The 25,359-nt window shown below is 42.0% G+C and overlaps 2 protein-coding genes across 12 annotated transcripts in view; both read right to left on the reverse strand.

Annotated features, from left to right (window-relative positions):
• Positions 1-4,005, reverse strand: part of LOC115200265 (kinesin-like protein KIF2A) — a 35,482-nt gene extending 31,477 nt beyond the window's left edge. For 7 of the 8 annotated variants that reach the window (XM_029763192.1, XM_029763187.1, XM_029763189.1 and 4 more), the window contains exon 1: positions 3,108-3,286. In XM_029763192.1, coding sequence (XP_029619052.1) covers positions 3,108-3,168 — 61 coding nt within the window. In that variant the 5' untranslated portion in view covers positions 3,169-3,286. Of the gene's footprint in view, positions 1-3,107; positions 3,287-3,803 lie in introns of those variants that run through there. The other variant, XM_029763190.1, reaches the window with a different exon arrangement.
• A 334-nt stretch (positions 4,006-4,339) lies between these two features.
• LOC115200266 (uncharacterized) overlaps positions 4,340-25,359 on the reverse strand; it is a 32,094-nt gene continuing 11,074 nt past the window's right edge. The window contains exons 2-12 of one of the 4 annotated variants that reach the window (XM_029763193.1): positions 17,374-17,457; positions 14,755-15,482; positions 7,136-7,207; positions 6,805-7,035; positions 6,675-6,713; positions 6,513-6,545; positions 6,313-6,351; positions 5,444-5,489; positions 5,263-5,292; positions 5,125-5,190; positions 4,340-4,730 (exon numbers count right to left, since the gene is read on the reverse strand). In XM_029763193.1, coding sequence (XP_029619053.1) covers positions 4,667-4,730; positions 5,125-5,190; positions 5,263-5,292; positions 5,444-5,489; positions 6,313-6,351; positions 6,513-6,545; positions 6,675-6,713; positions 6,805-7,035; positions 7,136-7,207; positions 14,755-15,482; positions 17,374-17,450 — 1,425 coding nt within the window. In that variant the 5' untranslated portion in view covers positions 17,451-17,457 and the 3' untranslated portion in view covers positions 4,340-4,666. Of the gene's footprint in view, positions 4,731-5,124; positions 5,191-5,262; positions 5,293-5,443; positions 5,490-5,694; positions 5,736-6,312; positions 6,352-6,512; positions 6,546-6,674; positions 6,714-6,804; positions 7,036-7,135; positions 7,208-14,754; positions 15,483-17,373; positions 17,458-25,359 lie in introns of those variants that run through there. The other 3 variants (XM_029763194.1, XM_029763195.1, XM_029763196.1) reach the window with 3 other exon arrangements.

Here is a 25,359-nt window from a genome sequence, read left to right on the forward strand (position 1 = left end):
AAGCGCATTCGCAAAAAATGCACTGTCGTTGCACCAACGTACCTAACCATAAACATCAATGGCTTCCTTAAAATCAATACACAAGTATATATTTTTAAACCTGCATATTTAGTTAAAAGAAATTCATGTTAGCAGGCAATATTAACTAGGGAAATTGTGTCACTTCTCTTGCGTTCTGTGCAAGCAGAGTCAGGGTATACGTAGCAGCTCGTTACGAACTGTGTGAAGAACATTTCTTCCTAACAAAGACCGTAATTAATTTGCCAGAATTGTACATAATTATGACATAACATTGAAGGTTGTGCAATGTAACAGCAATATTTAGACTTATGGATGCCACCCGTTAGATAAAATACGGAACGGTTCCGTATTTCACAGCAGCAGGCTCATAAGCATTCATTCAGACAGCACTTTCCTGCGTTTGCCAGCAGCTCTTCGCAATGCTTGAAGTACAGCGCCGTTTATGACTTCAAGCCTATCAACTCCTGAGATTAGGCTGGCAATACTACAGTGCCTATAAGAACATCCAATAGTCAAAGGTATATGAAAACAAAATGGTAGAGCGAGAAATAGTCCTAATAATTCCTACAACCTAAAACTTCTTAACTGGGAATATTGAAGACTCATGTTAAAAGGAACCACCAGCTTTCATATGTTCTCATGCTCTGAGCAAGGAACTTAAACGTTAGCTTTTTAACATGGCACATATTGCACTTTTACTTTTCTCCAACACTATGTTTTTGCATTATTTAAACCAAATTGTACATGTTTCATAATTTATTTGAGATATATATATATATATATAAATAAAATCGGCATCGGCTTTTTGGGTCCTCCAATAAATCGGTATCAGCGTTGAAAAATCCTAAATCGGTTGACCTCTAATTGACACCTCCCATATGTTCAGCGGGGGCAGTTACACTGAACACATCAAGTTAGAGCGACTTAAAGGAGCAATTAGGGTTAAGTGCCTTGCTCAAAGGAACACACCAATATTTTTTGCTTAGTTAGCGCTGGGATTCGAACCAGCGACATTTTGTTTACTGGCCCAACACTCTTAACCACTAAGCTACCTGCCGCTTACTTACTTAACTGACTCCTTACTTAACGGACTGCTGTCAGTTGGTCCAAAATGTCTCCATGGCATCTACTTTGAAAGACACTGAAAGGGGATCATTTCATGCAGAAATTAGTACAATACAGTTGATAATCCACACTAAAGATTAAATAGGCCTCTCTCTTATGCCATTGAAAGAGGGCAAAAAGTGTTTCCTGTCCCGGTTGGGATTAAAAGGAATGCTGGTGCCAGATACACCCTGCTCAGTTAAAGTTCTAGTAGACTAGACTGTAGTGTAAATGACAATGTCAAAAGTGAAATTAGCTGATATAAAAAATATATTTAAAAAAAAGAGATGATAAAATGTAATAATAGATAGAGGATTAAAGCCTCATCTAACTGCTATACTTTTACCACTTTTCCCCTCAAGTCCTTATGATAGTCCGCTATCATGGCACACAGTAGGCTATTCTGTGGTTGAGTGATGCCTCCATTCATCGCAGAGCCCATCAATGCCTGGCTAATGGCAGGACTAGAGACTGAGGGAGGAGAGTACTCCTGGTATATTCCAGAGCTGCCTGCAACAGATGAGAGAGCACTCCCTACCCACGATGACACAGACAGCTTGCACTACCTACGGACACTAGATAGGACCCACTTCCCATACATGATGCACCAGTAAACATTAAACACCGACGTAATCCATAACTCAATTTACACACAAAAACGTTTTTTTTTAAAGAAAACTCTTTACCCCTAGTCTATAGTAATCAGAAGGATATGATGGTTTTGTTGCGGCACTATACCTCATCCCAGGAGGGATCTGTCTCCTAGGAGTGTTTACCCGGTTTGGCTGCCTGGACTCAGCACAGTAGACTATGGCGCTGACGCAGGTATCCAGAGACGGGCAAATGGCAAAAGCAGCCCCTTCCTCTCCCTAATAACAAATCAGTCAAGCTCATCTTGGGTGCACTGCACAGCTACCAGATCAAGTTGATCTGAATATAAAAGCTGTGAGTGCTAGTTAATGTGCATGGTGGTACTCCTAAAATAAAAAAAGAGGCCATTGGGCTGGTTGTCATGGTTCTTTTTACTGACAGCTGCCTGCTATACCTCTAACATACATGGGTAGCTAGATAGATAGCTAAGTGCCTCCGTTTCAGACCATCTGTAACGTTACAGTATTTGCCTAGCTGACCAAACTCCACAGTGAAGGGAGTTTCTGATGAACTCCACAACTTCCTTCACCGTGAAGTTCAGTCAGCTAGCTACTACCCGCCCAACAATTATCTACAGTAGCTAGACATTGTAACGTTATTGGGAGATCTCAAAACCCTGGTTGATAATACCCACCAAACGACCTATGTAACTTATTTAGCTAGTCGTAGTATGACACAATGCTAACTTGACAATACGTTTAACAGCCAGCCTTCTCACCCCCCCAAAAAACACATGATCAAAGTTAGTTAACTAGCTAGAAATGTTATTAAATATAATTTTAGCTAACGTTAACCTCTATCTAGCCAGTATCGTTAGACAGTTACCTAGCCACTTCAGTGTTCTGAAGCAAACAAGGACACCTGGTAGCTTACCTTTACTAACTAACCAGAACACGTATTTCGCGGTACCTTTTACAACCTAACGTTACTTAACTAGCGGGTGGCTTTGGTTAGCTAGTTTGTTAGCTGCTAAACTAACGTTAACTAGCTAGTGTGGTAACCAGAGCTGTGCATACTGTAGTTACTGTAAAGCGTCAAGAAGCTAGCTAGCGTTAGCTGTTTTAACTGGCTAACTTCACTAGTTAGTCCAAGAACCCATTTTAACTGGTTGTTAACTAGCCAGTTAGAATGTGCATTTGTTGTCTAGGTAGTCAGCTAGTTAACGCTACATAGGCCAAGTTGGCTAGCTAGCACAGCCTCCCCAACTTTGGGGCTGCTACTCGGCTTCAACGGTTGCAGTGTGTTCACAGCAACACAAAGCTTCTCGAAACAACCACCAGCGAGGGAAAAACCAATCGAGACATGCGAAATAACATACGAACGTAACTTACCATCGCTTCGCTTTATTTCAACGTACACGCCGACGACGATTTTCCTAAAACTACCCGACATTCTTCATTAGTGTAGAGTATCCTGAAAGATGTTGACTTTTTGTCTTTGAAATAAATCTACTTTGACCGGAGGATGCATGGAGCAGCCAGCCAGAGAAATAAGGGATTTCAATAGTTACCACAGCCACAAAGTCAGAGTTGGATACATCGTAAAAAATAGAAAACAAAAAATATATATTTTGGTATTCCTTTAGGGTTAGGTTTAAAATCACATTTTAAGACGATAAATTGTAGAAATTGGCGGTTGTTTTTTACTAGTGACGATCAGAAAGAAGTGACCGAACGTGTATGCACATACTCAAACTGTTAATAAAATATAAATGCTTTGTGAAGTGTCAGACAATTTCGCAATCCATACTGCTGCACATAACATAGCCTGGTCCTAGATCAATGTGTTCTTGCCAATACCAACTCCATTGCTGTGTTTGTTTGGCATGACAAGTACTTGTCGTGATAGCGCACAGGCATTCTGTTAACATCTGACCCCAGCCTAGAGTGATTTGTTCTTGCAATCATGTTTCAGGCACATGCCATTTCAGATATAATTCTTCAGGTACTTTTTCAAAATAACTGCTTCTGTTTAGTGTAGCTCAGGTGTTTCCAGTGTTTCCCCCCCCCCCAAAAAAATAGGCCTACCTGAGTAAAGCATATTTTAGGCGACCAGGAGAGAACCTGACCTCTTGATTGGTGTTGTACCAAGGTCAGAGAACCTATTCCCACACATCACCGACAAGACCTTCCCCCTGTACTGCTGTTGGGACACACTCTTGATCGCTGCACCAGGGTGTCATTCCACTTCAAACGCCAATGTGAATGGTGCATTAAAGTTTCTCCTCCTAAAGCATAGTCAACGAAGAACAGCTGGTGGGGTTTTATGAATGTTAAACACACATTGTGTTATGAGGTTTTATCATTGACAGGTTACAAGGGGATTTCCACAAACTTACTAAAAGTATCAAACATGATCAAACATGTATAAGGCCATGTGTCTCTACAGCTATTCAAGTGAAGTATCAACATAAAACTTTCTTAAATCTGCTAGCGAGGATAAAGAAATGCATGTGAAAACCAAATCAGAGTTCACTCAAAATATTGAAGGCTACAATTAAAAGTAGAATAATTCATATATAATTGCTGCAATTAACATAAGGGTTGATTGAATGACAGCCCAATTGTTCATCATTCTTTAATTTGAACAAGTAAGCCATAGGATGGAAAAAAGCAAAAAATGTGAAGCCCCAAAGCAGTTTCCTTAATAATTTGCATTCCCTTTTCACTGATCAATAAAAATCAGGGTCTTATGCCATCTATGTTCCACACTGAAATATGTTGAAAACATAAGAGTTACACAAACACGCACTATCTGTTGAAATTAAAATGTAACATATGCCACATTTTGGACATTAACAACAACAAAAAAACACTTAATAGACGAGCCAGGACGATCAGTAGCATAGTCTCTATGCTAACCATGCTGCCGGAGACAGCTCCACGGGCCCTCATTGCTGGCGATGGCTCAGGGGGCCCTCAAGCATGTTCACAGCCACCTCTTCATTATTGTCTCTAAAGGAACAAGATACATGTCATTAACATGGCAAATCAATGTTGAGTAGCAAAATACCATATCATTACTATTACCTGGGATGTGTTCAGTTCGCTTCAACTTTTGCTATGTTGTGTGATGGTGCATACTGAAAAGCACGTTTCTCCAAAACGGTGCACAATCTTCAACAACCTTTGGTGAACGTTTGCTCCCGTTGGGTGGGTGTGGCGTGTTGTGGCCTGATCAATATGGGTGTGACCATTTGAAATCGGTAATCGCCCTCTGGGTCATCATAATCACTACGTTCTTCAATTGGTTGTCAAGTACAGTATAGTTTCCATTGAATTCAGCCTTGCACACCGTTCGGTCATACTGAACGCACCCCAGGTAGTCAAATAATGTTCTCTACTATACCTATTGGCAGGACCTCCATTCTGATTGGTACCGTTGTTCAGAGCGCTCATCTCAGTCTCTTCATCTCTGCAGCAAAACATGCAGCAGTGATTCCTCAATATATCTTACATCTGATTAAACCATGAATATTAGACTTACTGGTTTCTACTGGCACCCTGATGCTTTTGTCTGTAGGGAGACAGATGCAGTGTTTTAACTTGTAACGAAGAGAATAAAAGCTTATTCTAAAAGACAATGAATATTTTATGAAAGTTCTAGTATGAATATCTGTCTGTGTGTGTGTCTAAGAGCGACTAAGAACAACTTTAACAGAACATACCTGATCAAATAGACTGCAACAACGACACCAACGAAACCAACAGGGCCTGACAGAGATGAGTGCCAATTAATCAAAAACATTACTTTCAAAGACTTAATACTGTGATCCTAGCATTAGAGAGGAGTAATGCAGGCTCTAATGGTACTAAACTGCACCTGGAACTATAGACAAAGCAATAATTTCAACATGTAACTGAGTAAGTATCAGGTGAATATAATGTGGAAGATATTCTAAAGAAACTAATATCTCACCTTGTCACCTCGTAACAGGATAATCCCTGCAGGGTCAGTCACTCAAGCCCAGGAAATAAGCAGAAGAATATAGGAGACCATGGCAAGAGCAGAAACAGATACAGCAGCATGAAAGCTTAGCCCTCAAGCAATCATTGTTATTAATTATGCCGGCCAGAACAGCTTCACAAAATATACAAATTCATGATGTATTCTGTAGAATTACTGTAGCAATACTAGCAAAGGAATAACCCCAGCCATGCAAGCGGCAACAGGAAAAACAGTAGCAGAGCCCTCAATTATTAACAAAAAACATTTAACATGGATAGTGCTTTTCATTACAGAGTTCTTCTCAAGGCTCTACTTAGGAAAAAACATTTTATTGCAATAGCTAAAAATACTTCTCAGATTAGGATTAGGCCTATGAGAAATAGTCTGTAAAAGTGGGTTTTTAAGGCCCATTTTAAAAGTTTGGATTGGTGGAGCGGCTCTCAGAGGGTAAGGGAGAGCATTCCATCGGCAAGAAGCAAGGGAGCAAAAGGCTTGCCCCCCCCAAAAAATAATCCCATTTAAGATGTAGGACAGGATAGGATAGATAGATAGATAGATAGATAGAAGGGGCCATTCAGTGTAACTTACTAAGAACTGAAGCGACAATGACGCCTACAGATGATGAACCTATGGGAACAGAAAAATCGCAATTGTTTAATTGTACAAACAGGGCAGTTTGAACGCAATCTCTGGTCTTCAGCTGTTGAAGACCAGAGATTGAGGTTAACCATGCTATAATTCAGAATAATACAGTTAAAACCTAACCCTTCTGTTTTAATGTAGCTCACCATTGAGAGGTGGGGGTGACAAAGTGTTGTTGCCTGTTTAAAGAACAAGGGGAGAGTTACAATAGACAAGACGCAAACCCTAAAACGATCCAAATTAAATATGAGGTTAACTCAAACATGTTTTTGTTGCAAACAGAGACCTTGCCTTGCACAGAAACTCACTGTATATACCTTGAATAGCCTCCAACAATGGTGGACACTCTGAAACATAAGTTGCAGAAATGTTAAACATTTAAAAACGTCAAGGCTCACCATGGATATGGTTAAAAATGTCTTCAGTTGAAGTCAATACCTGTCTTCTCAGAGGAGACATAGTTATCCAAATATTCCATATTACACTCGACCTCCTTAAACATAAGCACAAATGCCCGACCATCATGGTGGCAAGCAGTCTTCGGCTTTTGAGGAATGCTTGTGCAGAGTGGAATCTGTAAACCCTTCAACAGCTCATCCTCCCCACACCATATCTTATTCACAGCACATCCAGGACTCTTACAGGCAATGCATGACACGTTCCAGTGATCTACAATGGCACACAAAGACAAGGCACAACAAATACCTGTTCTGCTCAATATACAAAACAATTCATTATTGCTAAAAAAAAAAATGTAAAAAATCCTCACCGTTGCTTGTATCAATAAAGAGACCCTCAACGCCACATGGCATCCTGGACATGAATATCAAAAATACAATCCCTACAGTGAAACAAAATATTAGAGGCATATCTATAGCATATGGATCACATCATTTGAATTCAGAAAGTAAACTGAAATTACAATTCTCAATGCTTCTCTGAGAAAATGCTGAATTAGAATCAGTTTACTTCTTAAATTCAAATACAATTGACCCAGACCATGTCTCACATAAAGATTAACATCTTATATGTACATACAATGCATTTGCAAAGTATTCAGACCCCTTCCCTTTGTTACATTACAGCCTTGTTCTAAAATGGATCAAATAAAATAAAAAAATCATACATACAATGACAAAGCAAAAACAGGCTTAGACATATTTACTTCGTATTTACTTCGCCACCATGAACCTTTTTTGCCTTTACCTCCCTTATCCTACCTCATTTGCTCACATTGTATATAGACTTATTTTTCTACTGTATGTTTGTTTTACTCCATGTGTACCTCTGTGTTGTTGTATGTGTCGAACTGCTTTGCTTTATCTTGGCCAGGTCGCAATTGTAAATGAGAACTTGTTCTCAACTTGCCTACCTGGTTAAATAAAAATATTAGCAAAAGTATAAATAAAAATAAATAAAAAAACACAAATACCTTATTTACATAGGTATTCAGACCCTTTGCTATTATACTCAAAATTGATCTCAAGTGCATCCTGTTTCCATTGATCATCCTTGAGATGTTCCACCTGTGGTAAATTCAATATACACAGAAATCCGAATTAAGAATATATAAATATTTGGACGTGCAATGTCGGAGCGGCATAGACTTCCCTGTGGCTCAGTTGGTAGAGCATGGTGTTTGCAACGCCAGCATGGTGTGTGCAACGCCAGGGTTGTGGGTTCGATTCCCACGGGGGGCCAGTACAAAAAAATATATATATATAATAAAAATAAAAAAAATGCATGAAATGTATGCATTCACTACTGTAAGTCGCTCTGGATAACAGCGTCTGCTAAATGACTAAAATGTAAATGTAAACTAAGATACAGTAGAATATATACATATGAGATGAATAATGCAAAACATGTAAACATTTTTAAAGTGGCCAGTGATTTCAAGTTTATGTATATAGGGCAGCAGCCTCTAAGGTGCTACTGATGGCTATTTAACAGTTTGATGGCCTTGATAGACTGAAAAACAGCTTCTCTCGGTTCCAGCTTTGATGCACCTGTACTGACCTCGCCTTCTAGATGATAGTGGGGTGAACAGGCTGCGGCTCAAGTGGTTGTTGTCCTTGATTACCTTTTGGCCTTCCTGTGACATCGGGTGCTGTAAGTGTCCTGGAGGCAGGTAGTTTGCCCCCGGTGATGCGTTGGACAGACTGCACCACCCTCTGGAGAACCCTGTGGTTCCGAGGCCCGACAGACTGCTCTCAATTGTAAAAGTTTGTGAGGGTTTTTCAAGACAAATTTCTTCAGCCTCCTGAAGGTGAAGAGGCACTGTTGCGCCTTCTACGCTGTCTATGTGGGTGGACCATTTCAGTTTGTCAGTGATGTATACACAAAGGAACTTGAAGCTTTCCACCTTCTCCACTGTGGTCCTGTCGATGTGGATAGGGGGTGCTCCCTCTGCTGTTTCCACGATCATCTCCTTTGTTTTGTTGACGTTTACTGAGAGGTTGTTTTCCTGGCACCACACTCCCAGGGCCCTCACCTCCTCCCTGTAGGCTGTCTCATCATTGTTGCCATTCAGGCCTACTACTGTTGTGTCGTCTGCAAATTTGATTGAGTTGGAGGTGTGCGTGGCCACGCAGTCATGGGTGAACAGGGAGTACAGAAGGGGGCTGAGCACGCATCCTTGTGGGGCCCGTGTTGAGGATCAGCGAAGTGGAGATGTTTCCTATCTTCACCACCTGGGGGCGGCCCGTCAGGAAGTCCAGGACCCAGTTGCACAGGGCGGGGTTCAGATCCAGGGCCTGGCATGCCAAATAATGTCCCCCGGTCAAATATTGTCCCCCTCTATGTCACAATGGGATTCTATGAGTTCTAACTTCTGTTGCTAGAATTTGCAACATTTTGACCAGATTACATAATGAACCAACGTGTTACTAAGCTGGTTGCTTGGTTACCTCATAGCAGTCGAAGGAAGGAGGACGCCGGCAGTTCTAGTTCACCTCAGAAGCGCTCGCTCAGTCCGCGCAAAATTATTTCCTCAGAATTGCTCTCCAAGAACGGTGTTTTTGACAGTGACAACCTGCTGCTTCAGAGGACCCAAAAGACTGGAAAGAGAACACTTTCTTTACCATACATTTGTCTTCATATAAGAAAATATTGTTAAATATAAATAATCTAAGCTTTTTTTTAATATTGATATTGCTAGCTACTCATTTAACTCAGCCAGACAGTTTTAATTAGTTAACGTTATCTAAGTTAGCTAACTAACTGCTATTGTAGCTGCTTTCTGTTTGTATGAAGCTTGCACTTTAAATGGCATCCCTCAAGGAGATTTGATTTTATCTTTCCAACAAGGCGAAGTACTATGACGGAACCACTGATCCAGCCCATGTTATTGAAATCAGCCTGGTTTGCATAGTGATGATGAAAATAACATTTAGGCTATAATGATCTCCAAAATTCTAATCATTAGGTCATCACAACGTTGAAATTGCAACGGACGCTAATAGTTTATCAAATCCCATTGTGAAGTAGAGGGAGACATTATTTGGCAGGGTACATTTGGCATGACAGGCCCCGAGCTTAATGATGAGCTTGGAGGGTACTATGTAGAGGTCGACCAATTAATTAGGGCCAATTTCAAGTTTTCATAACAATCAAAGTTTTCATAGTAATCATCATTTTTGGACACCGATTATGGCCGATTACATTGCACTCCACAAAGAGACTGCATGGCAGGCTGACTACCTGTTAAGCTAGTGCAGCAAGGAGCCAAGGTAAGGTGGTAGCTAGCATTAAACTTATCTTATAAAAACCAATCAATCTTAACATAATCACTAGTTAACTACACATGGTTGATGATATTACTAGTTTATCTAGCTTGTCCTGCGTTGCATATAATCAATGTGGTGCCTGTTAATTTATCATTGAGTCACAGCCTACTTCGCCAAACGGGTGATTTAACAAGCGCATTCGCGAAAAAAAGCACTATCGCTGCACCAATGTGTACCTAACCATAAACATCAATGCCATTCTTAAAATCAATACACAAGTATATATTTTTAAACCTGCATATTTAGTTAATATTGCCTGCAAACATGCATTTATTTTAACTAGGGAAATTGTGTCACTTCTCTTGCATTCTGTGCAAGCAGAGTCAGGGTATTTGCAGCAGTTTGGGCCGCCTGGCACGTTGCGAACTATGTGAAGACCATTTCTTCCTAAAAAAAGACGGGAATTAATTTGCCATAATTGTATATAATTATGACATAACATTGATGGTTGTGCAATGTAACAAATATTTAGACTTAGGGATGTCACCCGTTAGATAAAATACGGAACGGTTCCGTATTTTACTGAAAGAATAAACGTTTTGTTTTCGAAATCATAGTTTCCAGATTTGACCATTTTAAATGACCTAAGGCTCGTATTTCTGTGTGCTATTATAATGAAGTCGATGATTTGATAGAGCAGTCTGACTGAGCAGTGGTAGGCAGCAGCAGGCTCCTAAGCATTCATTCAAACAGCACTTTCCTGCATCTGCCAGCTGATCTTCGCAGTGCTTTAAGCATTGCGCTGTTTATGACTTCATGCCTATCAATTCCCTAGATTAGGCTGCAATACTAAAGTACCTATTAGAACATCCAATAGTCAAAGGTATATGAAATACAAATGGTATAGAGAGAAATAGTCCTATAATAACTACAACCTAAAACTTCTTACATGGGAATATTGAAGACTCATGTTAAAAGGAACCACCAGCTTTCATATGTTCTGAGAAAGGAACTTAAACATTAGCTTTTTTACATAGCACATATTGCACTTTTACTTTCTTCTCCAACACTTTGTTTTTGCATTATTTAAACCAAATTAAACATGTTTCATTATTTATTTGAGACTAAATTGATTTTATTGATGTATTAATTAAAAATAAGTGTTAAATCAATATTGTTGTAATTGTCATTATTACAAAAATATATATATACACTGCTCAAAAAAATAAAGGGAACACTTAAACACAATGTAACTCCAAGTCAATCACACTTCTGTGAAATCAAACTGTCCACTTAGGAAGCAACACTGATTGACAATAAATTTCACATGCTGTTGTGCAAATGGAATAGACAACAGGTGGAAATTATAGGCAATTAGCAAGACACCCCCAATAAAGGAGTGGTTCTGCAGGTGGGGACCACAGACCACTTCTCAGTTCCTATGCTTCCTGGCTGATGTTTTGGTCACTTTTGAATGCTGGCGGTGCTTTCACTCTAGTGGTAGCATGAGACGGAGTCTACAACCCACACAAGTGGCTCAGGTAGTGTAGCTCATCCAGGATGGCACATCAATGCGAGCTGTGGCAAGAAGGTTTGCTGTGTCTGTCAGCGTAGTGTCCAGAGTATGGAGGCGCTACCAGGAGACAGGCCAGTACATCAGGAGACGTGGAGGAGGCCGTAGGAGGGCAACAACCCAGCAGCAGGACCGCTACCTCCGCCTTTGTGCAAGGAGGAGCAGGAGGAGCACTGCCAGAGCCCTGCAAAATGACCTCCAGCAGGCCACAAATGTGCATGTGTCTGCTCAAACGGTCAGAAACAGACTCCATGAGGGTGGTATGAGGGCCCGACGTCCACAGGTGGGGGTTGTGCTTACAGCCCAACACCGTGCAGGACGTTTGGCATTTGCCAGAGAACACCAAGATTGGCAAATTCGCCACTGGCGCCCTGTGCTCTTCACAGATGAAAGCAGGTTCACACTGAGCACATGTGACAGAGTCTGGAGACGCCGTGGAGAACGTTCTGCTGCCTGCAACATCCTCCAGCATGACCGGTTTGGCGGTGGGTCAGTCATGGTGTGGGGTGGCATTTCTTTGGGGGGCCGCACAGCCCTCCATGTGCTCGCCAGAGGTAGCCTGACTGCCATTAGGTACCGAGATGAGATCCTCAGACCCCTTGTGAGACCATATGGTGTTGCGGTTGGCCCTGGGTTCCTCCTAATGCAAGACAATGCTGGACCTCATGTGGCTGAAGTGTGTCAGCAGTTCCTGCAAGAGGAAGCCATTGATGCTATGGACTGGCCCGCCCGTCCCCAGACCTGAATCCAATTGAGCACATCTGGGACATCATGTCTCGCTTTTTTTTTTGGTCCTCCAATAATCTGTATCGGCGTTGAAAAATCATAAATCGGTCGACCTCTAGTACTATGGTGTTGAATGCTGAGCTATAGTCAATGAACAGCATTCATACATAGGTATTCCTCGTCCAGATGTTGTAGGGCAGTGTGGCGATAGCATCGTCTGTGGCTCTATTGGGGCGGTAAGCACATTTTAGAGGGTCTAAGGTGGCAGGTAAGGTCGAGTTGATCTGATTCTTGACTAGTCTGTCAAAGCATTTCATGATGACAGAAGTGAGTGCTACGGGGGCGATAGTCAGTTCAGTTACCTTTGATTTCCTGGGTACAGGAACAATGGTGGACATCTTGAAGCACGTGGGGACAGCAAACTGGGATAGGGAGAGATTGAATATGTCCGTAAACACACCAGCCAGCTGGTCTGCGCATGCTCTAAGGATGCGGCTAGGGATGCCGTCTGGGCCGGTAGCCTTGCAAGGGTTAACACGTTTAAATGTCTTACTCACGTCGGCCACAGAGAAGGAGAACCTTGGTAGCGGGCCGCGTCGGTGGCACAGCGTTATCCGCAACGTGGCTGGTTTCCCTTTGTAGTCCGTGATTGTCTATAGACCCTGCCACAGACGTCTCGTGTCTGAGCCGTTGAATTGTGACTCCACTTTGTCTCTATAATGACGTTTTGCATGTTTGATTGCCTTAAGGAGGGAACAACTGTTTGTATTCGGCCATATTCCCAGTCACCTTGCCGTGGTTAAAAGCGGTGGTTCACGCTTTCCGTTTTGCACGAATGGTGCCATCTATCCACGGTTTCTGGTTAGGATAAGTTTTAATAGTCACAGTGGGTACAATATCTCCTATACACTTCCTGATAAACTCAGTCACCATATTCGGCTGTTATTCTCAGAGGCTACCCTGGAACATATCCCAGTCCACGTGATCAAAACAATCTTGAAGCGTGGATTACGATTGTTCAGACCAGCGTTGAATAGTCCTTAGCACGGGTACTTCCTGTTTGAGTTTCTGCCTATAGGAAGGTAGGAGCAAAACAGAGTGGTGATCAGATTTGCAGAAGGGGGGGCAAGGGAGGGCCTTGTAGGCGTCCTGGAAAACGGAGTAGCAATGGTTGAGTGTTTTAGCAGCATGAGTACTACAAACAATTTGTTGATATAACTTTGGTAGCATTTTCCTCAAATTTGCTTTGTTAAAATCCCCAGCTACAATAAATGTGCTTTCCAGTTTTCATAAAGTCCAGTGAAGTTCTTTGAGGGCTGTTGTGGAATCAGCTTGAGGGGGAATATACACGGCTGTGACTATAACCGAAGAGAATTCTCTTGGGAGGTAATACGGTCGGCATTTGATTGAGGTATTTTAGGTCGGGTGAACAAAAGGACTTGAGTTCCTGTATGTTATCACACCATGAGTAGTTAATCATGAAGCATATACCCCCGCCTTTCTTCTTCCCGGAGAGTTCTTTACTACTGTCTACGCGATGAACTGAGAACCCAACTGGCTGTACAGACTCAGACAGTATATCCCAAGAGAGCCATGTTTCCATGAAAAAGAGTATGTTACAATCCCTGATGTCTCTCTGGAAGGAAATCCTCGCCCCGAGCTCGTCAACTTCATTATCGAGAGACTGAACATTAGCGAGTAATATGCTCGGAAGCAGTGGGTGGTGAGCACGCCCCTGAGTCGGACTAGAAGTCCACTCAGAGTCAGGATCGAGGGAAAGATGAACAGAGCAAAGTACAGAGAGATCCTTGATGAAAACCCGTTCCTGAGATCTCAGGACCTCAGACTGGGGAGAAGGTTCACCTTCCAAGAGGACATTGATCCTAAGCACACAGCCAAGACAACGCAGGAGTGGCTTTGGGACAAGTCTCTGAATGTCCTTGAGTGGCACAGCCAGAGCCTGGCCATCAACCCGATCAAACATCTCTGGAGAGACCTGAAAATAGCTGTGCATCGACACTCCCCATTCAACCTGACAGAGCTTGAGAGGATCTGCAGAGAAGAATAGGAGAAACTCCCCAAATACAGGTGCGCCATGCTTGTAACGTCATACCCTAGAAGACACAAGGCTGTAATCGCTTCCAAAAGGTGCTTCAACAAAGTACTGAGTAAAGGGTCAGAATACATAAGTAAATGTGATGTTTTTTTCTCTTCAGAAATGTGCAAAAGAAAATCTCAAAACCTGTTTTTGCTTTGTCATTATGGGGTATTGTGTGTAGATTTAGAACAAGGCTGTAACGTAACAAAATGTGGAAAAAGGGGTCTGAATACTTTCCGAATGCAGTGTATCTTACAACTTACATATGCACAAGGGGAACTTCCTTGATGAGAAGGCCTGCCACCATAGGAAAACTGTCAACAGCCATGAGAGAACGGTCTCTACAAAGGAAGCACTGGAATTTGCCTCTTTGTCACGTTGAAGTTTGGCTGATCGTCTGCGTTTCCTTATATTCTTCCTCTTGGGAGCCACCTTGTCTTCTTTCTCTAGGATGCGTTTTCCCTCTGTATCTTTCTCTTCAATCTCACTCATCACAGCGACGACCGCCTCCCCTGACTCATAACGGTCTGTCCCCTTTCCCCCTTCCATTTCAGCTCTCATTCCATCTTCATACTCCACCTCAGCAGCCATCTCAGTCACTTCCTCTACTCCCCCTGGGGCAAGACCATCTCCCTCTCTGTACTCCACACTGGCTTTGTCATCCACATATTCTACTTGGACAACTGAAGCATCACTCTTTTCCTCCAGTTCATTTTCAGCTATATCCCCCTTCAACTCTTCAACATTCCCTCCACTACTTTCCCCATTTGCAATGCTTGCCTTTTCCTCTACACCATTCTCCACCCCAGTCTCCATAAGGCTCTGCTTTAGCTCTGCATTGTTATACCATTTCTGACTCTGCTTTATTGATTTCCCTATTTTATTTATGGGTCGTTCTTCAGAAAAACCCCAAACTATAGGGCCATCATCATCGGTGCAGGTCGGCAACGCATGGCTCTTTATAGGCAATGTACTCGTTTCCTGTGCAAATCTTGAAAAAAAAGGGAAACAAATGATTATTTAATAATTATATTAACTAATATTATAACTATTTGCCATGTTAGCGCTTGTCTTTCTTTGGGGTTCAGGGCTGGACATCAAGGCTTGTCCGCGGCAAGTAAAAAACTCAAACAATTACTCTGATCAGAACTAGATATAAAAAATACAAAAAATTGTATAATTTAAGTGGCCTCCAGATTCAATGTGGTCCACACTCAACTCCCAATTTCTGAATTTAAATTACGGTGGTGCCATCTATTACTATGCTATGTGAATATGTCCAGTGCGTAGGCTGTAGCAAACAGATTGGGAGAAATTAATTGAGACTTAGTCGCACGAGTGCTTTGTTAACCTCTCTTGGGTAGGGGGCAGTATTTTCACGTCCGGATAAAAAACGTACCCGATTTAATCTGGTTATTACTCCTGCCCAGAAACTAGAATATGCATATAATTGTTTGATTTGGATAGAAAACACCCTAAAGTTTCTAAAACTGTTTGAATGGTGTCTGTGAGTATAACAGAACTCATATGGCAGGCCAAAACCTGAGAAGATTCTATACAGGAAGTGCCCTCTCTGACCATTTCTTGGCCTTCTATAGCCTCTTTATGGAAAATAGAGGATCTCTGCTGTAACGTGACATTTTCTAAGGCTCCCATAGGCTCTCAGAAGGCGCCAGAACGGGGAATGATGACTCTGCAGTCCCTGGCTGAAAAACAGTAGGGGTTTTGGATAGTGGTCGATCTGAGAACAATGACTCGGGTGTGAGCGTGCATGTGAAGACACCATTTTCTTCTTTCAGTCTTTGAACGAAAACGTCTCCCGGTCGGAATATTATCGCTATTTCACATGCTTCGAAGTACGGTAATGGAATATTTTGACATTTTTTGTCACGACATGCATCCGCGCGTCACCGTTCGGATAGGGACCTGAACGCACGGACAAAACAGAGGATATTTGAACATAACTATGGATTATTTTGAACCAAAACAACATTTGTGGTTGAAGTAGAAGTCCTGGGAGTGCATTCTGACGAAGAACAGCAAAGGTAATCCAATTTTTCTTATAGTAATTCTGAGTTTAGTGAACGCCAAACTTGGTGGGTGTCAAATTAGCTAGCCCGTGATGGCGAGCTATCTACTCAGAATATTGCAAAATGTGCTTTTGCCGAAAAGCTATTTTAAAAATCTGACACCGCGATTGCATAAAGGAGTTCTGTATCTATAATTCTTAAAATAATTGTTTTTTGTGAACGTTTATCGTGAGTAATTTAGTAAATTCACCGGAAGTTTTCGGTATGTTTGCTAGTTCTGAACGTCACATGCTAATGTAAAAAGCTGGTTTTTGATATAAATATGAACTTAATTGAACAAAACATGCATGTATTGTATAACAATGTCCTAGGAGTGTCATCTGATGAAGATCAAAGGTTAGTGCTGCATTTAGCTGTGGTTTTGGTGACATATGCTAGCTTGAAAAATGGGTGTGTGATTATTTCTGGCTGGGTACTCTCCTGACATAATCTAATGTTTTGCTTTCGTTGTAAAGCCTTTTTGAAATCGGACAATGTGGTTAGATTAACGAGAGTCTTGTCTTTTAAAGTGGTGTAAAATAGTCATATGTTTGAGAAATTGAAGTAATAGCATTTCTAAGGTATTTGAATTTCGCGCCACTCAATTCCACTGGCTGTTGACTAGGTGGGACGATTTCGTCCCACATACCCGAGAGAGGTTAAATAATTGTCAAATCGCATCACTCTTTTATTCTAGTACAGAAGTAATTTCAGCTAATGGACAAGTAAAACCATATGTTCCACTTGTCCAAAGCCCTGGAGTTGTTCCCAATCCCAACTCACTGTTTTTTAATACACAGAACACACACTTACTTGAGTTTCTGCATGGTATGGCATTCCCTCTCCCCATGCACCACAGGGCTATCGCATTCAGTACCACCACGTGCCATAGATAATCTATAAGAGATAACAAATCATTCTCAAACTGATGGCATGCAGATATCATAGCATACAGTACATAATCCCCCGGTTGGTCACACAGGTTTGTCCGTTTTATTGAAAGAATATGCATTCTAAATGGATAAAAAGCCCTGTAGGCTCTGTTAGACCAGGTATATCTGGTTTTAGTAAACAACAAACTAATGTATACTTCCTCTTGCAACATTTATGACAAAAACTGAATTTTAAACTAAAATATTTACTTCTGCTGGTTGAATATACACTTTAAAACATTTTTAAAAAAAAGGTGAGATTATATGACCTAGGCCTAATTGGAAAATAAGACACCTAGCCTACTGTAGATCTAAGATAGGTCTATAACTGGAAGACCTAATATGGCATATTCCCATTGAAAAGAATACATGGCTGCAGGGCTCTAAAGTGCGACCTATTTGATCGCATATGCAACAAAATACTTAGCTGTGAGACCAGGAATTTTATTTTGGGAGCACTGTGCGGCTAGGAAAGAAAGTCTCCCAGATAATACTTGTAATAAAGCGTAGCTGTACCGTTGTTTCCAAGTGCGCTAGAGAAAAAAAAAAAGCAAGTGCAGATTCAATAGCGTCATGGTTACACCATTACTACAGCAAAAACTGTTTGCTTCTCGCCCAACCAGGTCAATAAAGCTGACCCATATTACCGGCACAAGATTCTTCCTATATGGATCGCATGTTACATTCAATCATAAACCATATCGTGGGCAGTTCTAACTACTTACGCGTCATTAACCATTTCCACTGGAAGTAGCCCACCTCGAACACAAAGTTGGGGAGCCTACGAGCTTTAGGGGGGCCCCAAACCCACCAGAGGTCGGGCCCCACAGATAGTATATGAACACGTCATAAGCCATGATTAAAAGTGTTTAAATACAGGAAATTAGCTTTACAATTGCAACATTTTCTCTCAGCCTCATGGCAAAATATGTAGAATAGCAGGAAATTAGCTCAGAGATTCTTGAAATTCAGGACAATCCTTGTCAGGCAGGGAAACTACTTTTATAGTTTACATTTTTGTTGCATTATCTGAGCTTAACATTTAGGGGAATTTAATAAGGAAAATATTTGTTTTGGGATTTTCACAATACTTTCAATATTATTAATTTCCATGTCGCCTCTATGCTTGGAAATGCCCTTGTCCGAAGTGAAGGATCTCAATTGGCAATATTAACTGAAAAATGTAGTTTTTTCTTGCAATAGACCTCTGTGACATACTTTAGAGTGTTATACTTGGGGGGGGGGCTAAGCTGACATATGGAATTGTTTTAAGAAGGTCATACTATGAATCATTTAGATATTGGATTTGAATTAGTGCCCCTTGACTTTTTCCACATTGTGTGTAGAATACGTCTAACTCAACAATACCCCATATTCTACACACAATACCCCATAATGACAGAGAGTGAAGACGGGTTCAGACATTTTTGCAAATGTATTACAAATAAAAACTGAAATACCTTATGTAAATAAGTATTCAGACCCATTGCTGAGACTCAAATTTGAGCTCAGGTGCATCCGATTTCCATTGATCATCCTTGAGATGTTGTTACAACTTGGTGGACTACCTGTGGTAAAGTCAATTGACTGGACATAATTTGGAAAGGCACACACCTGTCTTTATAAAGGTCCCACATTTGACCGTGCATGTCAGAGCAAAATTCAAGCCATGAGGTCAAAGGAATTGTCCATAGAGCTCCCGGGCAGGATTGTGTCGAGGTACAGATTTGGCCTGAATGCCAAGTGTCATGTCTGGAGGAAACCTGGCACCATACCTACGGTGAAGCATGGTGGTGGCAGCATCATGCTGTGGGGATGTTTTTCAGCGGCAGGGACTGGGAGACTTGTCAGGACCGAGGGAAAGATGAACGGAGCAAAGTACAGAGAGAGATCCTTGATAAAAACCTGTTCCAGAGCGCTCAGGACCTCAGACTGGGGAGAAGGTTCACCTTCCAACAGGACAACGACCCTAAGCACACAGCCAAGACAGCGCATGAGTGGCTTTAGGAAAAGTCTCTGAATATCCTTGAGCAGCCCAGCCAGAGCCCAGACTTGAACCCGATCAAACATCTCTGGAAAGACCTGAAAATAGCTGTGCAGCCACGCTCCCCATCCAACCTGACAGAGCTTGAGGATCTGCAGAGAAGAATGGGAGAAACTCCCCAAATACAGGTGTGCCAAGCTTGTAGCATCATACCAAAGAAACCTCAAGACTAATTGCTGCCAAAGGTGCCTCAAAGTACTGAGTAAAGGGTCTGAATACTTATGTAAATGTGATATTTCCGTTTTTTTAATATTTCTACATGGCAAAAACATTCTAAGCCTGTTTTTGCATTGTCATTATGGGGTGTTGTGCGTAGATTGATGGAAAAAAAATGTATCAATTTTAGAGTAAGGCTGGAACCTAACAAAATGAGGAAAAAGTCAAGGGGTCTGAAATGGAGTGGCTGTTTTTTTTTTAGTTCCCACCTTAAATCCAGAGAATGCCAGACTGATGACAAAATTAGCCCACAAAAGGACCACCGCGCCACCTTCACAAGGTGAGTCAAAATGTCTTATATGCTGCTGCATAAAATGCAATATGCAAGGGAGATATGTATACTGTAGCTAAGAAAGTAATGTGTATTGTGTCGTAAGCTGTTAGTGACCCATGTGCCTCACCCTAAAAATGTAGTCCATTTTCACCAACGCGGCAATGTAAACACATCGTTCGTGGCCGGTGTGTGCTTGTTTGATTGCTTTTTTTGTACAACTTTGACAGCGCTACTGATAGTGGTGGCGCTTGGCTTATGTGAAAATTCAGCACACACACAATTCTATAATAGAATGGTGTTAAATGACGTGTCAAATTAAAAGCTTATTTAAACGCTTATAATAATGTTATGACGTATCTTTTTTGACACACAAAGACCCAAACAGTGTTCAACGTGCCTCACCCTAATAATTATTTGGTCTAGTTTCACCTCTTAATTTCGCCTACTGTTCTAACTTGGTGGTGCACATGTAGCCTATAAACTGTTTTAGAGAAATATAACCATTGAATAGTGTAAGAGCTTTCATTGTCTGTTTATATGCCCCTTTATTTATCCTACGGTTCTGACTTGTACAGGGAGTACACTGTAAGAACGGCCCATGTTCTGAATTGTTGCTGTACATTTCAAGTGCTAATCAAAGAAATTGACTACGTCTGTTGCACACTCATTAATATCTTAATTGAAATTACGGATTGCCTCTTATGCCAGAGTTTGTATATCTCAAATGTCATTAGAAACCACATTTGCTTAAGCAAGTCTGCCATATCAGCTGTTTTTTTAAAGGCAGAATGAACTGTTTTGCTGCCAGACAAGGCTCCGTTGAAAGCCAAGTGTAGCAGTGGTAAGTGGGACAGCTACATGTAGGCCCTAACAGTTTGTGGGCACCGTTGGTCACCGTTATAGTGCAATTAATGTATTGTTTAGTGTTGTGGCTTTGCTGGCATGCATCTTTGTGTTTTTCAGAGTCAGTAGAAAGGCCTCTTTAGTGTCCTAAATGTTCATAACTGTGACCTTAATAGCCTACAGTCTGTAAGCTGTTACGGTCTTAACGACCGTTCCACAGGTGCATGTTCATTAATTGTTTATGGGTCATTGAAAAAGCATGGGAAACGGTGTTTAACCTGTTGAGGTGTAGGGGGCAGTATTTTAACAGCCGGATGAAAAACGTACCCAAATTAAACTGGTTACTACTCTGGCTCAAACTAGAATATGCATATTATTAAGTAGATTTAGAAAACACTGAAGTTTCTAAAACTGTTTGAATGATATCTGTGAGTGAGTATCACAGAACTCATATGGCAGGCAAAAACCTGAGGAAAAAGTCAACCAGGAAGTGGAGGATATGAGAATTGTAGTTTCTTTCTAGTCCCTTTCGAAACTACAGTATCCGTGGGGTTACGTTGCACTTCCTAAGGTTTCCATTGGCTGTCAAAAGCCTTCAGAAGTTGTTTCAGCCTTCTCCTGTCACTGGGCAGATTATAGGAGCTCAGTTACTGAGTGGCCTGCCTGAGGACAAAGGGATTGGATATGCGCAGTCACACGAGCGCGCCTTTCCTTATTTTTCTTCGTGAATGAATATGCTATTGTCCGGTTGGAATATTATCGCAATTCTACGTTAAAAATACCATAAAGATTGATTTTAAACAGCGTTTGACATGCTTCTAAGATCGGTAATGGAACATTTTGACTTTTTGTGTCTCGAATTACGCCCTGAACGCACGAACAAAACGGAGGTATTTGGACATAAATATGGATTATTTGGAACAAAAACAACATTTCTTGTGGAAGTAGTAGTCCTGGGAGTGCATTCTGACAAAGAACAGCAAAGGCTAATAAAAATATTTCTAATACTAATTCTGAGTTTAGGTGACCCCGAAGTTGGCGGGTGTCTGAATAGCTCGCCGTGATGGCTGAGCTATGTACTCAGAATATTGAAAAATTGGCTTTCTCCGTAAAGCTATTTTACAATCTGACACAGCGGTTGCATAAAGGAGTAGTCTATCTATAATTCTTAAAATAATTATGTATTTTGTCAACGTTTATGATGAGTATTTTTGTAAATTGATGTGCACATTCACCGGACGTTTTGGTGGGAATACATTTTCTGAATATCACGCGCCAATGTAAAATGCTGTTTTTGGATATAAATATGAATGTTGAGATTTGTAGCTCACTCAGGAAAAGGAAGAAAAAAAATATATATATAAATAGATAAAAGAGAAGCAAATGGGTCTGATGTGTTCAATTAAATGGGGAACGAGTGATTTCTTTAAGTTTCTTAGATATGTTACGTTATGTGCGCATGCGCAGCTTCACTAGAGACTTAAATTACAGCACCTGGTAATCACTTCACCGTAGACAATCATCAGGAGCACACAGCCCGTTGGTTTATGACCTGTGGTCATTTGATTTAAAATAAAATTAAGGACAAAACACGAGTCATGACATTGTGTGCTTCCTGGTGAGCCTTTTCGGAGGGCTAAGTAACAAAAATCCGAACAGTCATAAACCACGGTTCTCCTTTACATGGATAATGCAAGTGCTAAAACATTCGTCACGAGACTAACTTCTGATAAGCAAACAGTCCACCCATAAAGCTGTCTGCTCATCTGTTGACTTACTAGGCAAATCATTACTGAGTGAAAGCCAAGAAAAGGATAGAGTCTACAATTAAAGGACTACTTAAAACCCAGTTGGCAGAAAACACTTGAGCTTGAGTTAAACGCTAGAAAAGTTGGCAAGATGGTAGCATCAGAGGAGGAGCTGGAGAGGCTAAAACAGAAGCGGTCAGCAGCCCAGACTGCATTCACTAGAAGAGCCAATTACCTCACCTCCAGAGCTAGTGCACTGGGGGAAAGTGAAATGAGAAGTGAGTGGAGGAACTTTAAGGTGGATCACTCCAGAGTCAGAGATGCAGGGTTTGAGTATGCCATGGCCCTGAGAGAAGTGGACGATGACGAAGCCAAAAAGAAGGCGGAAAACATTGAGGGAAAAACAGCAGAATGTGACTGTAAGTTTGATGAAACTGAACAAGTCATCCTGATCAGCTTCTGGACAAGGTTCGCTGAGGCGGAAATTACCACCCTCACTGAAGAGGCTGGATCATCCATGGACCAGGCCGAGGACACGGATCACCACCATATGACCAGGAGGGAATGTGAATTGATTCATAGGAACCTGGAACGGGAGGTCAACAACTTCGAACGAGGATTGGATGAGTGGAGAGATTTGATCCCTCGGTCCAAGGCAACAGAGTCAAAGGGCCAGATCCGGAAGTTGAAGAAAAGGCGTGAAAAACTGTGGGATGAGTGGGCATGGAAAGGCGGTTCTCAATCCGACGACGAAGGGAAACTGGGAAAAGTGAAATTTGTGGAGCAGGAGGAGCCAGTTGGGACTTACAACTACAGGCCCCAGATCAGCCTAGAACGTGCACGCTTGCCCATGTTTGCTGGTAATATGAGGGATTACTAACGCTGGAAAGCTGAATGGGAGGACTTGCAACGTCTGGGAAACCCTCATGGATTGGAAAATGTGAGAAAATTCCATCTCTTGGGAAGCCTAGATGAAAAAGTCAAGAGGGACCTCGTATTGTCCAGCTGTGGATCCGCCAACGACGTGTTCAGGCTCCTGGACAACAAGTACGGGAATAAGCCAAAAATAGTGCTGCTGATTTGCACAAGAAGTGCAAGGACTTTGCCCCATCAAAGGAAACCATCCGAGGAAGACAATCGAACTGATTCAAGCCGTGGAGAGAGCTCTTCGTGACCTACAAGTCTTAGGGGAGGAAGATGCTGTGAAGAACCGAGTGGTTGTGCAGTCGATTGAAAGTAAGCTTCCTGACTCCCTGAAAGAAAAGTGGATAACACACAAAAATGACCCTGGAAGCGGGTTTTCACCATGCAACCACTTTGACTGTCTACTGCAATACTTGAAGAAGCAGGAGGACATTCTCGAGGAGCGAGACCAGCTACAGCCTAGCTCGGTGGACAATACTGAGAGGTCGAGCGAAAAGAAAAAGGAAAGGAGGGCATTCACCAGAGCCACATCAGGAAACACCCTAAAGGGCGCTCAACCAAGCTCATGCATCACATGTGGAGACAACGAGCACGGAGGTAAGCTGTTCGCATGCAAGGTCTTCAAGAAGCTCAATCTGACAGGCAAGAAGGCTCAGCTTAGGAGAGCAGGAGCATGCTTTAAGTGCTTGCGCCTTCATGGTGACGATGGCGGCTGCACACAAAAGTATCTATGCTCAAAGGATGACTGTCAGAAGGAGGGCTCTTCAGACCACAATTACTTGCTCTGTCCAAAGTCACAGATCAAGAAGAAAGAGGAAAAGAGCAGAGAGCAGAGCGATGCAAAATTGGGGAAAAGGGGGCTTGGACTAACCAACAAACAGGAGGAGCTCCTTGCCAAACTTTCTCCAGAGGTGCGAGCAGAGTTCAAAGAAGCCTTTTCAAATAAGATCACAACAAAAGTGTGTGCTAGCATTGGTTGTGAGCCAAAAGAGTGCCCTGTCATAATGATGCTACTGGATGTGACGACAAACTCTGGCCAGCTAGTCGGTACGTTGATTGATCTCGCTTCAGATACAAATTATATCTCTAATAAAGCAGCAGAGCGTCTCAAGCTAAATGGTGAGAACATTAAGTTGATTGTCCAAGGTGTTGGAGGGATGGAGAAAACCATTACTACCATGAAGTATACCCTGAGGCTGAGAGTAAAAACTCCCAGAGGTACAATAGCAGAGCACAAACTCCTCTGTTACGGCTTGGAAGATGTTGCGAAGGTAAACCAAGCTGTCACGCCACAGCAACTGCAGAAGTTCTTTCCAAATGTTCAACTCAAGGACTTGGTCCGGCCCGAAAAGATCGACCTGTTGATTAGCCACAGGGAGGGTCGCCTGGTCCCACAGCCAGTCAGAGTAGTTGGAGACCTCGTCCTCTGGGATGGTCCCCTTGGGAAGACTGTTGGTGGAACGCATCCTGACCTCTTTGAAGTGATAGACCTAGCAGTGCACAGGTCTGAAACACATTTCGCTAGGTCAATGAGAACAGCTTCAAGGGCGTACAAAGAGATTCTTGTGAAGACGGGAGGACCCAGTGGAGTTTCGGTGGAAGAAGACGCAATCCTCCGAAACACAGCAACTACCAACAAATAAGTTTTTGAATGGTTCAAGTGGGAAAGTATTGGCGCCGCCTGTGATCCTCAGTGTGGTGGCTGCAGATGCGGTAGGTGCCCCCCTGGAGGCAAGGAAATGACCCTAGGAGAGGAAAGAGACTTGGAGAAAATAAAGGAATGTCTCACCTACGTGCAAGCTGACAAGCACAGCGAAT

Source organism: Salmo trutta, chromosome 9, assembly GCF_901001165.1.
Source record: "Salmo trutta chromosome 9, fSalTru1.1, whole genome shotgun sequence".
In the NCBI taxonomy this organism is placed as follows: Eukaryota; Metazoa; Chordata; class Actinopteri; order Salmoniformes; family Salmonidae; genus Salmo; species Salmo trutta.